The sequence below is a fragment of the Grampus griseus genome (genome assembly GCF_964374135.1).
Source record: "Grampus griseus genome assembly, chromosome: 3".
In the NCBI taxonomy this organism is placed as follows: domain Eukaryota; kingdom Metazoa; phylum Chordata; class Mammalia; order Artiodactyla; family Delphinidae; genus Grampus; species Grampus griseus.
Window position 1 is genome coordinate 442991 of NC_139019.1, and position 15086 is coordinate 458076.

At 54.7% G+C, this 15086-nt stretch overlaps 1 protein-coding gene across 1 annotated transcript in view; it reads left to right on the plus strand.

The window, feature by feature from the left end:
- CEP72 (centrosomal protein 72) overlaps window positions 1-14882 on the plus strand; it is a gene marked incomplete at its 5' end in the record, with an annotated part of 32203 nt that extends 17321 nt beyond the window's left edge. The window contains 3 exon segments of the mRNA XM_082652217.1: window positions 12024-12150; window positions 13305-13416; window positions 14539-14882. Coding sequence (XP_082508343.1) covers window positions 12024-12150; window positions 13305-13416; window positions 14539-14761 — 462 coding nt within the window. The 3' untranslated portion in view covers window positions 14762-14882.
- Window positions 14883-15086: the final 204 nt, after the last annotated feature.

The window sequence follows — 15086 nt, forward strand, 5'->3', positions numbered from 1 at the left end:
CCTGTGGTTTAGGTTCCTGGTCTGTGAGTACACACTCTCACTCACACACAGTTTCTTCCGGATACATACATGGGCCCAGTTATGACAGTGGCTACTGTTACAGTTTAAAAAATGAAAGACAAGGGAAATTAAATAAGTTAATTGAGTGTTGTTTGCACGAATATGGAAAAGGCGTCAGAAACGTCCCAGTGTGAGCGAACGTAGCCCCTGCCTGAGGCTCGTGCAGGTGAGCTCGTGGGGACTTTGGTGGGTCGTGATGGTGGCTGCCCAGTGCCCCGTGGCCACTGCAGAGCAGGCCGTGGCATCGAGGCACCAGCCGCATTTACTCCACGTCCTGAGACCTCCTGCGTGTGTCCCTACACACGCATCTACACATGTATGTGTGCGTGGGGATGCGTGGATGCGTGTTCGGGTCCCGGATCCTGTCCGGCGCACGTGGCGTATCTTAGCGTCGTGTCTCAGACGCCTGTGAGCTGGAAGTGTTTCTGCGTCCTCCCATCGTCTACGTCCTGGAGGGTTTTGAAGCATTCAGACTGTGCTTCTGTGGGCCGGCCCCCAGTCCCAGTGTGGCTTGCTCTGCTGGCCCCTGGTGGCCAGGCTCAGCTGTGCTGTGTGGGTGTGGGCTCGTGTGGAGGCCCTGGGCTGGAGGTGGGGGACAGAAGAGCACAGGTTGCAGGTCAAGGTGAGGGAGCGCAGTGCCGCATGGTGGGGGGAGGCCAGGTCCCCGGGCTGGGGGCAGGGGACGGCATGGAGTGGCCGGTGGGCATTTGAGTTGTGGGGGGCGGGCAGTGGGTCCGTCTGAGTGGATACGGCAGACCAGTCCCAGCAAGGGGCAGAGGTGGCCAGCTGGTGCTGGTTGGGTGGACTTGGTGACGTATGCTGATGGACAGGGAACTGCGGGGGAGGGCTGTCCGGGTGGTCTCTGGCTTGGGCCGCCAGATGACAGTGGTGTCCGTCCGCTCAGGTCACGAGCACTTGCTGGGGACGCCCTGGGTATGGCCCTGTTCACGGAGCCCTGAGGGGAGGCCTGGCCAGAGGGCAGCCTTGTGGGGCAGATTTGAGCCTGGGTGCCTGCAGAGTCCACGTGCAGGAGGGTCCAGGGCGGTCAGGCTGAGGGGCCTCAAGAGGAGAGCCTGCCCTGGGAGGAGGGCCCTGGGCTGTGGGGTGCTGGGCCCCGAGGTGCCCGGGAAGTGGCTCAGCGGCTGGGGAGGGAGGGTCTCAGATCCGACGCGTCGACAGTGTCTCCGGTAGGAACAAGTTGTTAAACCCACTGTAACTTCCAGATCTTAGGTTGTCACCCACTTGACTCATCTTTGTTATGTATAGTTCTGGTGAGAGGACATACAGTAATCAGTCGATTCATTTGTTAAAGTTACTACTTCAGTTCTGTTACTCTTTGGTGGATTTTCCGTATTTGCGTGTGCGCGTGCATCCGTACACAGGCACACACATGCCTGCACACACGCTCACACGCACACACACGCATGCATGTGCACACAGCTGTTTAACTTGCAGTGCCGGCCCCTGAGCCCAGGGCGCCTGGTGGTGAGGGCTCTGCCCCCTTCTCTGTTGCAGACCCCACGGACCCCACCCTGGCTCAGCCCCTCCTTCTCAGAAGACAAGTTTATTGACGCAAAAGGGGTTAAATCCCTTTTGCCTGCCCGGAAAAGCACAGGAAGCGAAGGGTGCGTGGCAGGATGCTCCGGGCCCCTGCAGACCAGGAGTGTCTGAGCTGCTTGGAGGAGGGCCGGAGCTGGGACCCTGTTCCCGCTCGGCGGCCTGGGGGCCCGAGCAGCAGAGGCCGCACAGCGTGCGTGAGCTGAGCCAGGTGTGGAGGCCATGGGGCCGCCGTCCTCTGTCAGGCCGCGTCTTCCTTCCTCAGCGCTAACATGACCCCGAGGTGAGCGCAGCTCTTAGGTGAACTGCTCCGCGGCGCTGTCACCGCCCCGTTCTCTTAGAAGCGCGCTCCCAGGCTGCTCGCCTCTCCCCGTGGTGCAAAGGGCCTTGAGGTGGAAGTGTCCTCCCGGGGGCGCTGGCTTACGCGGCCTCCTCGTCCCGCTGGCTGGAGCCACCCACGGCGCCCTCGGGAGCGGGGGTCCTGGGCGTGCGTCCTTTGGCTCTCCGAAGACACGTCCTCGTTTGGGAGTGCAGGTTCTCGCCCAGAGTCGCCCAGAGTCGCCCAGGGCGGTTGTGGACGGTGCTTCGTCGCCCTTGTCACTGGCCCAACTGGAGATGGAGACATTCTCAAAGTTTGGGGCACGAGTGAAGACCACCCAGCAGACAGTGGGTGGCTTGCCCTCCGGGCTCACGGGGCAGGGGGCTGGCCCTGCCACGTCACTCCCAGGCGGGCGCGGGGGGAGAGCGTCCCAGCGGAGAAGGGGCGCAGGTGCCCTGACAGGGGCTGCGGCCCGGGGAGGCCGGGGGCTGGGGCTGGAAGGGGGCGTCCCACGAGGTTGGTGAGGGGAGCGCCTGGCCCCCTGTGGTTGGTCCTGAGCTGGAGACATAGAATCAGGGACGCTGGGCCCGTTGTAGGTGGTGGGTGGCTTCCAGCCGCAGGCCGCGGGGCCGAGCTCTGCTTTCACAGCTCGTCTGGCCGCTGTCTGTTCGCCTCTTTAGTCTCTCACTGGATTGAGTGAAGGAAGGAAAACGAGGACTTGCTTGAGTTGGGAACGTGCTTGGGCCTTGCCTGTCCCCAGATGGGTGTCACCCCGGGCGGAGCCTCACCTGACGGGCTGGCCCTTGCTGTGGGGTTGGGACCTTGCAGGAGGGGCGCTGCCTGCGGGGCCCCCTCCTCTGAGCACTCTGACCCTGTGGTGAGATTGTCCTCTTGGAGAGGGCACGACCCTTCTGCCGGGTGGAAGGCAGAAGCCTGACCACGCTGGGGACCGCGGCTCCATCACCCACGCCTGCGGCTGAGCGTCCAGGTGCAGCTCCCGGCGGAGGTATGTGTGCTGATGCCCACAGGTGCTCTCTGCCTCGGCTCTTTGGGACCAGCAGCCGGCCTCAGTGTTCCCACGCCAACTGGTCCCCGGAGACGGCCACCCCGCCCTTGGTGTGACCTCGGGCAGAGCAGTGTCCCCTCTGCGGGCATGTGTTTCCCGGTGCTCCTGGGGCTCCCGTGGGTGCTCAGTGATGCCAGGAGTGAAGGGCTGTCCCGGCTCAAGTGGCCCAGGTCGCTCCCACCCTCCCTGCAGGGTCTCGCTGGCTGTTCCAGACGGCCTCGAGGAGGAAAGCCCTTTATCTGTGTAACAGTGGGGAGCGCCGGGCTGTGAAGGGCGGCGGGGCTCGTCGCCAGCTCTGGCACTGCTGGCATTTACTCCCCAAATCCCCGGACCCAGGAATTGTTCCCTAGGCGCTCAGAAAGTGGGCAGGAGCCACCCCGCTTTCTGCAGTAATCCCTTAAAATTGGTAAAACAATTTCTAAACGGAAAAAAGAGAGCGTTGCCGTGAATGCCAGTGACTCTGCGGTCCTGGCGTGGTTGGGCCCGGGGTGGAGCCTCGGCAGCCTTGTGCCTGCGCCGTCCCGGCCAGCCCTCCCTCTAGTCCCGCGTGGGCTGCGCTGCACTTAGGGCCTCCGGGGCTCCAGTGACCGTTCAGGCCGAGACTATTCTCCTCCCTCCCAGAATCGCTGGGGCTGGTTCAGGAGGGCCCAGGACAGCCGTCCCTGGGAACCGACCGGTCTCCTGACTGTTACACTAGGGTGACAGTTTCGCCGTTCCTCCCGGTGTGAGATGTTGTCCCCCGCCCCACACGTGTGGACACACGTGCGGGGCGGGGAGGTGGATCCCATGAGCCACGCTTGCAGGCTTGTGGTGTGTGAACCCGCCATCGTGCTTGTAGGCGGTGGGATGGGGCATCAGCGTGGCGCGCACGCCTAGTGCTGCATCGTACCCACTGGTTTCAGGCAGGGAAGAAGCCACGCTCGTGGTTTGTTTCCGTGCAGGTGTGTCCCAAGTTGCACTTGGCCGTGCCGCCCGGGACGAAGGCCACCCTGGAGGTGGCGCTCCTCGACCTGGTGGGCAGGCACTGTAGTGGCTGCAGCCCCCTGCACGGCAGCGAGGTGTTCCTCGGCGAGCTGGCCTAGGGCTCTGCGGGCAGATGCTTGCGCCCCACTGCGGGGCGCTGGTCCCCGTGTCTCACTGGACCGCCTCACCGGCGTCACTGCCTCACTGTGCTGCGGGGAGCGTCCTGATGGTCCTGTTCACAGCGTCTGGGTTCTCGGGAGGTGGCAGACATGGAGGACTCCACGCGGCCTGTGGCTGTCGTTTCCCACCTGCTGGCGCTCCAGGCTTCCTGGAGGTATGTCATCAGCCAGTGGTGTTGGCATCGCTCTTCCTGGATGTTGCTTCTCCTTGCTCTGTTTTAATGTGGGGATTTGGAGAGACTAAAATGCTGCTGCTGTCTTCTCCGAATCCTCTGAGCATTTGACTGAATGCAGGGCCCTGGATTTGCTGACCTTTTGGTGGCAATGACTTGAGGCCCAGGAAGATGTGGCCCCTCCCCAGAGGGGACTTGGGTTTTCTTCTGCCTGGTGCCTGGGTACAGGGGCACACAGGGGACCCCACATCCAGAGTTGGGGTGTGAGACGGGGACATGCTGTGTCCCCAGGGCCACGTTCTCTTTCCCCACAGCCTGATTGCAGCCTCACGTGCCCCAGGGGGAGCAGGGACCTGCCAGCTCTCTCCTTCCAGCAGACCCCGATCTGCCTGGATCTCCCAGCTTAGCTGCACCATAGGCTCCCGAGCCTTCCACTCAGTGTCTTGGCCCCTCAGCTTCTCCTTCTGGAATCAGGGCGCCCTGAGAAGCTGGCGCCCCTGGATCCTGACCACATAAACCTACACCCTGTCAGGGCTAGAAGCAGGACTGTCTGCTTTCCCAGTCGTGGAGCAGGGCCAGGCCTGGAGCAGCAGTCGGTGCTGTGTGAGAGCGCGTTAAGGCAGACCTCCTAATGGTGGCCTTTCCCTGAGGCCCCTTCTCTAGGTCTCTAAGACTGTTGCTCTTTGCCTGTTGGTCCTCATCCACGGCGGGGGATAAAGAGGCCTGATGAGGTCATTTCAATGGCATACGTGTCCCTTTTCCAGTCTCCATGCCGGCCAGTGTTTTTGAGCCATGTAGCCCGTGTTACTCAAAGTGCATTGAACATGTTTTGTTTACACTCATCCTTTCAACATAAATGGTGTAATAATGTTTGATTCTTACTTCTAGCTCAGGCAAGACACATTTTGTCATCTGTCCAAGAGTTTACAGCCACTCAGGACAGTTCAACAACATGTGAGTGAAGAAATTAGCTCCCTGACTATGGAAAATAAGTCTTTGCAGAGTCGCCTTGCTGAGCTACAGCAGCAGTATAGCGTGAAGATGAGTGAGGTGGTGTCGGAACTCAGCGACACTCGGAAGGAGATGGTGAGTTAGTTCCGTTTGTTCACAGATGGAGCAAAATGTAGGTTTTTTTTTTTTTTTTTTTTTTTCACGGTACGCGGGCCTCTCACTGTTGCGGCCTCTCCCGTTGCGGAGCACAGGCTGCGTACGCACAGGCTCAGCGGCCATGGCCCATGGGCCCAGCCGCTCTGTGGCATGTGGGATCCTCCCAGACCGGGGCACGAACCCGTGTCCCCTGCATTGGCAGGTGGACTCTAAACCACTGCGCCACCAGGGAAGCCCCAAAATGTAGTTTTGACATCACAGAATGAGAGTAGCTTCTCAACGCTGCTTCCCCTTACAGCTGTCGGGCACAACACCGGGGCCCCTTCCTGCCCTTCACAGGACGCGAACCCTCTCCCCCACCAGGCTCTCCTCACCCCCAGGGACTCCAGCTGCCCTTCAGGGACGCAGCGTGACTCTGTCACTCCAGGACCCCTCATGACAGTGATTGCAGATGGCAGCATTGCCACTTGTCCCAGCTCTGCCTCTCCTGGGCAGCTGCGTTCTGTTCTGAGAGAGGCCGAGTGGGAGAGAAAAAGAGAGAGTGAGGCTGGGCTGGAGGTGGAGTTTCTGTGGCCCCAGTGTTCCCTGGCCCAGGCTCCCCAGAACACTGGTGAGAGAGGTTCCAGTTACCTGGCTGTCCTGTCTGCACTAGCCAGCTATGAGACCGAGGTATCCTGTTGGACCTGTGGGAACTCCGCCACCAGGTGGCACTGAAGGGCAGCCAGAGCCAGCACAGTGTGGGCCTGGCAGTGGAGCCCACTTCCTGGCGGAGGCTGCCCTCGTCCTTTGTAACCTCGCCATGAGACCATCACTCATAAATGCCTACACTAAAAAGGAAAAAAGATCTCAAAATCTCAAATAAAGCAGCTAACTTTACAGCTACAGGAACTAGGAAGAAGAACACACTGAATCCAGAGAAAGCAGAAGGAAGGAAATAATAAAGATCATAGCAGAAAGAAATAAGAGTAGAAAAGCAACAGGAAAACAATGAACAAAACGGAGTTGGGTTTTGAAAATATACAAAACCAATAAACTCTTAGCTAGACTAAGAAAGAGAGGAGATTAAAAATCAGAAATGAAAGAGGAGGCATTACAACGGATGCCTCAGAAATAAAAAGAGTCAAAGAATGGTTATATACAAGCACGTTGGAGAACCTAGGAGAAACGGATAAATTCCTAGAAACATACAACCTACCAAGACTGTATCAAGAAGAAATAAAACCTAAGAGACCAATAACAAATGAGATGGAACAGTAATCAACCTCTTAATAAAGGAAAGTCCAGGACCAGATGGCCTCATGGCGGAATTCTATCAAACATTCAAAGCATTAATACTTATCCTTCTTAAACTTTTCCAAAAAAATAGAAGTAGAGGGAATACTTTAAAACTAATTTCATAAGGCCAGCATTGCCCAGATACCAAAGCCAAAGACGCTGCAAGAAAAGAAAACTACAGGCTACTGTCTGATGCACATAGATGTAAAAATCCTCAACAGAAGACTTGTATACCAAATTCAGCAACACATCACCACCAAAAGGGATTGTCCCCTGGAATGCAAGGTTGGTTCAACATACACAAATTAATACTCTACATTAACTCATGGAGAGAGAAGGACCACACAGTCATCCCAAGTGATGGAGACAGAGCATCTGACAGAGTTCAGCATCCATTCACGATAAGAAAAAAACTCAACAAAATAGGTGTAAAAGAAAATTTCCTCAACACAATGAAGGCCATCTGTGAGAAGCCCTTGGCTCACCTCACGATCAGTGGGGGAGACTGAATGCTTTTCCTCTGAGACCCAGTATGAGACCAGGGTGTCCAGTCTGCAGCTTCTCTTCCACTGGAAGTACAGCTGACCCTTGAACACATGGGTTTGAACTACATGGGTTCATTTATACGTGGATTTTTTAAATAGTAAAATACTATAGTACTACACAATTGGAAGTTGGTTGAATCCATGGACACAGAACTGCAGATTTGGAGGGCTAACTGTAAATTATATGCAGATCTTCAGCTGCAAGGAGAGTCGGCTCCCCAGCCCCCCGACCCCCCGTGGTTCAGGGGTCAACTGTACTAGCAAGAGCAAGCAGGTGAGAAAAAGAAACAAAAGGCATCCAGATTGGAAAGGAAGGAGTAAAGTTACCTCTGTTTGTAGATGATGTGATTATTCATGTAGAAAACATTAAAGACTTCACAAAAGAAAAGCAGAACAAATAAATTCAGTGAAGTTGCAGGATACAAAGTCAGCACAACAAAAATCATTCTTATTTCTTTATACCAATGATTGTTCCCAAGCCATTCCATTTATAGCATCAAAAAGAATAAAATACTTAGGAATAAATTTAACCAAGAAGGCTAAAGATCTTAACACTGAAAACTATAAAACACTGATAAAAGAAGTTGAAGAAGACAAATGAGCGGAAGGATATCCCATGTTCATGGGTGGAAGGTTGTTAGTGTTAAAATGTCCATACTGCCCAAAGACATCTACAGTCGCAGTGTAAGCCCTATAAAAATTCCAATGGCATTTTTCACAGAAATAGAAAAAACGATTCTAAAATTTGTATAATTATTTTTCTTTTAATTTGTATTCTTCTTTTTGTAGTTCCACAAAAGACCCCAAATCACCAAAGTGATCTTGAGAAAGAACAGAGTTTCAGGCATCACGCTTCCTGATTTAAAATTATATCACAAAGCTATAGTAATCATAACAGTATGGTGCTGGCACAGAAACAGACATAGATTACTGGAACAGAATAGAGAACCCAAAAATAAACCCACACATATATGTCAACTAATTTTTGACAAGGGCACCAAGAATACACCATGGTGAAAGGATGATCTCTTCAGTAAATGGTGTTGGGAAAACTGGATGTTCACAGGCAAAAGAATGAACTTGGACCCTTATCTTACAGCACACACAAAATTCAACTCAGAGTGGATTAAAAATTTAAATATAAGACTTGAAACTAAAACTCCTAGAAGGGGCTTCCCTGGTGGTCCAGTGGTTAGGACTCCACGCTTCCACTGCAGGGGGCATGGGTTTGATCCCTGGTAGGGGAACTAAAATCCCACATGCCGCGTAGTGCGGCCAAAAAAAAAAAAACCTAGAAGAAAACAGAGGAAGAAAGCTCCTTGACATGGCCTTGGCAGTGATTTTTTGGATGTAACACCAAAAGCAAAGGCAACAAAAGCAAAAGTAAACTAGTGGGACTACCTCAAACTAAAAGTTTCTGCAGAGCAAAGGAAAGCATCACCAAAATGAAAAGGTAGCCTACGGATTGGGAGAAAATATTTGCAAACCATTTATCCGATGAGGGGTTAATATACAACTCAATAGAAGAAAAAAAGAAACCCAACTAAAAAACGGGCAGAGGACCTAAAAAGAAGACATACAGATGGTCAACAGACATGTGAAAATGATGCTCAGTATTACTAATCATCAGGGAAATGCAAATCAAAACCAGAGTGAGCTATCGCTTCACACCTGCAGAACGGCTGTCATCAAAAAGACAAGAGATAACAAGTGGAGGATGTGGAGAGAAGGGAACCCTCGTGCACTGTTGGCGGGAATGTACGTTGGTGCAGCCGCTGTGGAGAACAGTATGGAGGGTCCTCAGAAAGCCCACAGTAGAACTAGCATGTGATCCAGCAATCCCGCTTCTGCGTGTTTATCCAAAGGAAGTGAAATCAGGATCTGGAGGAGAGGCGTGTACTGCCATGTTCGCTGCAGTATTAGTCACAGTAACCAACCTAAGCGCCCTTCAGCGGATGAGTGGGGAAAGGAGACGTGGTGTATGTGTACAGCGGGACATTATTCAGCTTTAAAAAGAAGGGAATCCTGCCATAGACCTCGAGGGCGTTATGCTAAGTGAAATAAGTCAGACGTGGAAAGAAAATAAACTCCATGATCTCATATATGGAATCTAAGAGTTGAGTTCATAGAGGCAGAGAGTAGAGCGGTGGTCACCGGTGGTGGGGAGGTGGGGGGAGTGGGGAGATGGTGGCCCAGGGCACAGAGTGGCAGCTCTGTAGGTGACTAAGTCTAGGGCTCTAAAGCGTGCCTGGTGGTCACAGTGAATAAGACCGCATGGAATCTGGAAATCTGCTGAGAGAGCAGATTTCCGGTGTTCTCATCACCCAGAAAATGGTTACTGTGTGAAGAGAAGATGTGTGTATTACCTCGACTGTGGCCGTCACTATGTACACGCACATCAGACCATCGAAGGGGCACCTTAAACATGATAATTTTTACTTAAAGACCATCGTGCATTCAGCATGGTGAGGTCTTTACCTCACTGATCATTATGGTTCAGTTTAATTGTGTGGAAACTATTTAAGTGTTCTTTCATTTTATTTTTATTTATTTATTTTATAGCCAAAATAAGTAAATTTGACCCATATAGATAATTGTTCTTTTTGGTCAAGCTCGTATGTTGTCAGGGTTGAGTGTGGGGGCCATGGAGTTAGGCTGCCCGGTGTGAATCTGGTGACCCCTGTGCCGTGTGATGGGCCCACGCCTGTGCCCTGGTCCCTCGGGGGCTGCTGAGGTGACACCTGTGTGCTCAGTGGTGTCGGCGTTCCCAGCGCGTGGTCCTAGCGGTGTTGCTGTCCCGCGTGGGCGCACCTCCTGGCCGTTCTCTGCCTTGCCCTCCACACACTGCCGCCACCTGGCACCCTGCCTGCCATTGACGGCTGTTAGTGCCCTGAGCGTGGGATGCTTCCTCTCGTGCTTTCCCCCTTGTGCCTGCTCTCTCTCTCTCACTCTGCTTTGACTGACACGAGCATAGCCACCAGCAGATTTCTCCCATTAGTGTTGCTATGGTGTATCTTTCTTTTTCCGTCCTTTTAATTTATTGGTGTGCTTATATTTAAAGTGGGTTCCCTGTAGGCAGCGTACACTTGGATCTTGCGTTTTTAATCTAACTAACAACCTCTCCCTTTTATTTGCAGTAGACTTTTTAAAAAAATTCAATTGATTTGAACTAAAAAGCAGTAACGGTTCACCCCCTTCTCCCACCCCTAAGCTCTGCCTCTGGCAGGCACCAAGTTCTCTGTATCTGTGGGCTTCACTTCGTTTGTTTTAGATTCCACGTGTGACTGATATCACATGGTATTCGTCTTTCTCGTTGTAACATACAGCGCATCTTCTTTATCCATTCATCATCTATTGATGGGCGCTGAGGTCGCTCCACAGCTTGGCTATTGTAAGTAATGCTGCTGTGAGCAGGGGGGGTGCACATATCTTTTCAAATTAGTGTTTTGTTTGCTTCAGATAAATGCCCCGAGGTGGGATTGCTGGATCTGCTAGCTCTGATTTTAATTTTTGAGGAACCTCCATACTGTTCTCCGTAGTGGCTGCACCAGTTCACATTCCCACCAACGGCGCACGAGGGTTCCCTTTTCTGCACACCCTTGGCAACACTTGTTATCGCTTGTCCTTTTGATGAAGCCGTGCTGGCAGGTGTGGTGACACCTCGCTGTGGTTTGATCTGCATTTCCCTGATGACTAGCGATGCTGAGCATCTTTTTATGCGCCTGTTGGCATCTAGATGTCTTCTTTGAAAAAATGTCTGTTCAGGTCCTCTGCCCATGTTTAAATCAGATTGTTTTTTCACTGTTGTGTGAATTCTTTATATATTTTGGATATTAACCCCTTATCAGACAAATGGTTTGCAAATATTTTCTCCCAATCCGCAGGCTGCCTTTTCATTTTGTTGATGGTTTCCTTTGCTGTGTAGAAGCTTTTTGGCTTCTGTCCCGTGGTTAAGAGGGTGGGCTGTAGGGATGGCAGCAGGTACTGAACCCCCTGTGTTAGGTTGTCTAGTGCTGCGTAACAAGTCACCCCCAGTCACACCTCAGACAGCACACGCTTACCCTGTGTGGTCTCTGTGGTCAGAGCCCAGGGTAGCTGAGCCGTGTGTCTTAGGGCCTCCTGAAGTTGTTGTCAGGCTGTCACTCGGGGCTGGGGTCTCCTCTGAAGGCTTAGCAGGGTGCAGGTCCTCCACGCCCATTCCAGGCAGCCCCGCAAGTGCTCGCGATGCGGCAGCTGGTGCGGAGGGTGCCACGTGGTGGCTTCTGTGTGTTGTGTGTGGCAGGGACGGGTCTCCTCCCCGGGCGTGAGCACCCTCTGTGCTCAGTCCCCCCGTTTGTAAAATGGGAGTGGAAGTAGCCACAGGGTTGCTGGGAGACAAGTGTCTGAAGTTTCTGGTGCTTACCATCTTGTCAAGACAGAGATCCTACACACAGCTTCATTTTTAGAGGCATAAGTGAAAAATAGTGAAGTGGTACCGGCATCCTCTGGGTGTCTGCGCGCAAATGGCTCTCGCATCCAGGAAGGGCTGCAGCCCCAGCCTGCGTGGTCACCGGGCAGTGCGTCGTCCCCATGGGCACAGCAGGCCTGTCAACCCGGAAACAGAGGACCGTGGGTTTGGGGGTTTGGGCAGATGAGTAGTGGCACCCCTTCTCCTTACACTGTGCAGTTTGGGACCATTTGGATCCAGACAGACGGGCCCCAGATGCCATCTTTGTAGCGATGCAGCGTCTGCACAGAGTTTGACTCGCCTGTTTGGCACGCATTGCTCTGTGTCTGCAGGATCACCTGAGGCAGCATCTGGGCAGAACTCTGGAGGAAAGCAGTAGCTTGAAGTCTCTTCTGTTCAGCGTGAAAAAAGAAGTGAGAAACGCCGACGCTCCATTCACACTGAACTTGCAGATCACTGGTGAGTTCACGGTTTAATTGTACGTGTAAGAGTCAGGATTTCACAGGATTCAGACTCAGCAAGTGCAGTGAAGCGGGGTCGGAGCCCCCAGCCCTGCCAGGGCGGGCACGCATGCCCGGGACCGTCTCTCTGAGCTGCTGAAAGGCCACGGGGCCCTCCCCGGGGCGTCCTCCTCCTTGGTTATGGCTCCTTCCAGACCCAGGGCATTTTTGTTTCCCTCTTCACTGTCTTGGATTCTGTTTTGCCAGTTTTGCAAAAGTGCCCTTGGGATTTCGAGGTGGGGTGCAGCCTGCTCTGGGGTAATGTGAGGTGACGTGGGGTCCCACAGGGGCTTCAGCCTGAGTGTCTGCTCCAGTCTGACCTCTCGGGGGTCTGAAACTTCTTCCTAAAAGACTGGGTGGTAAGCATCTCAGGGCGTGAGCACAGTCACAGCCGAGACCCTCCAGGGCCCGCCGCCCGGTAACCGTCCCCGCAGCCCTTCACCCCAGTCCTGTCGGCTGCCGGGGTCTTCTTCCTGAACGCCCAGCTGTCCAGCAGCAGATCAGCCTACGACTTCTGGCTGGCGCCAGGCCCACCTCCACCTGTCTGCTCCACGCCGCACGGACCCCTCAGGGGTGCCCGGAGGGCAGAGTCCCGGGGCTTCATCCCCAACAGCAGGGGCCGGCGCTGGGCCCTGGGTGGGATGATTGCAGGTGGAGAGGGGGCTGCTTTGTTCACCCTGATGACCTTTTCCCGTGTTTCCCAGGTGCGCTTTAAACTCTAGAATCATTTTAGTTTCCAGAATGTGGGAGTGTTGGGTCTTCCCTCGTGGCGCAGTGGTTAAGAATCCGCCTGCCAGTGCAGGGGATACGGGCTCGAGCCCTGGTCCGGGAAGATCCCACATGCCACGGAGCAACTAATCCCATGCGCCACAACTACTGAGCCTGTGCTCTAGAGCCCACGAGCCACAGCTACTGAGCCTGCGTGCCTAGAGCCCGTGCTCCGCAACAAGAGAAGCCACCGCAGTGAGAAGCCCACGCGCCGCAACTAGGGAAAGCCCGCGCACAGCAATGAAGACCGAACGCAGCCAAAACTAAATAAATAAATAAACAAATAAAATTTTTTAAAATGTGGGAGCGCATTTCACTGAATAGCGCTACTTCTTTTCCCATCAGGATTTCAGACAAGTGTGAAGCGGCTCTCCGGGGAGATTGTGGAACTAAAGCAGCGTCTGGAGCACGACGACAGGATCCAGGAACTCACCCAGATGCTGCAGGAGAGCCGTAGGTGCCTGCCCGGGGCAGCGGGCCACTGGTCCTGAGCCCACGTGTGTCGCTGGGTTGACTCGGAGCTTCTGCGTCTTACTGAGCAGCGAGGTCCTTCCTGCTGCAGCTTCCGGGGAGGTGTTAAGGGGGGACGAGGGGCGAGGGAGAGGAGGTGCCGTGTCCTGGAGGCCTGCGCGTGCCCCCTCGGCGTGGTGGTTCTCGGCTGTTCTCGCAGAGACAGATTCCACCTTTGCCCCCAGCTCAGATTTTGTGAAGAGACCTGCGTGCTGGCAAGCGGGTGGGGCTGCGGAGGGGAAGCCGAGGCAGTGGGGGGCAGGCCTGAGGGCAGCACTCCCGCCCCACCCTCCCTTTTCCTCTGCTCTCCCCCCGCCCCCTTCTCACTGTCGGACGAGGTCACCACAGCGGCCAGGCTGTGACCTTGTGGGGATTGGAGGCCACAGGCCCCTGGGCCCATCCCAGCACAAGCCCCGTGGGGGAAGGCAGGAAGGCCACAGGCGGGTGGGCTCCGTGGGCTCAGTGTGGGCAAGGCAGGGCCGCAGCGCCTCTCGGAGCAGCAGGCGGTTAGGTGCTGAGCCTCCGCCTGGCCCGTGGCTCTCCCAGTGTCCCGGCAAACGGGGTTTGTCACTGGCGTGGCCAGCTTTGTGGAGAACGCGGCCCCGCGCTATCTGTGGCTCGCGGCGCCACGGAGGTCCCTCAGTCAGTGCCAACCGGGTGAGCTGGCAGCCTGGAGACGGGGTCGGCAGCGTGCAGCCCCACTTCCCTGCTGAGATTCCTCCAGAGTTAAAAACGGCCACAGCATTAAAGAACCCAGGCCTTTCCCATTGTGCCGTGTCCGTGTCAGAAGTGCAGTTGCCCGCGAATTAGACATGTTTCCATCCTTGGACCTTTTCTAGAACTGGAACATTGTTTTCTTGCCGTGAAGATGGAGCGTTCTTGTCAGAGTGTCGAGGGGCCTCCCCTCCCCACCCCTTCAGCTCCCGCGCCGCGCCAGCGGGGCTCCTGCTGGGCCGGGGCTGGGGAGACACAGCCCCGCCAGGCGAGGGGCAGCAGCAGGGCCAGCGCGAGGGCCCCCCGGGCGGGGACGGGGCCCGGGGCTGAGCGCTGTCCCCTGCCTCGTCTCCAGGTACCTGGTCAGCACCAACGAGCACCTCCTTCGGGAGCTGGGCCAGGTGCGGGCGCAGCACGAGGCCGAGGTGGAGCCGCTGCACTGGAGCCACAGGGAGCTCAAGAAGACCGCGGCCCTGCGCCCCAGCGCCCGCCCGCGTCTGCGCCCTGAGCGCTCCTCTCTGTGGGTGTCTGTCTTCAGGGCCTGTGGTGCAGCCGGGGGGGGGTCTGAAGTGTCCTAAAAAGACAGGCTCATCCAAGCCCCTTACATGTCTTGAGACAAACAGGTCAGTAGTTTTTCATCAAATATCTTGAGACAAAGAAAATGCTGTGATTTTCTGCCTAACGTGCAAGAAAGCAGCTCTGTAGGACGGTTAAAGAAAATGATTGATTGTGTGACAAGCAGCCCTTATTTAATAAACTAATACATTGTTCTAAAAAGTGGCTCTTCGATTATAACTGAGTTTTGCCTTGGTTTCTTTTATGAAATAAGCCGTGCACCACGGTTGATGAGCACGAACTGCAAGATCTGAGACTAAATACAAGTAACACCTAGAGCTGTGAAGA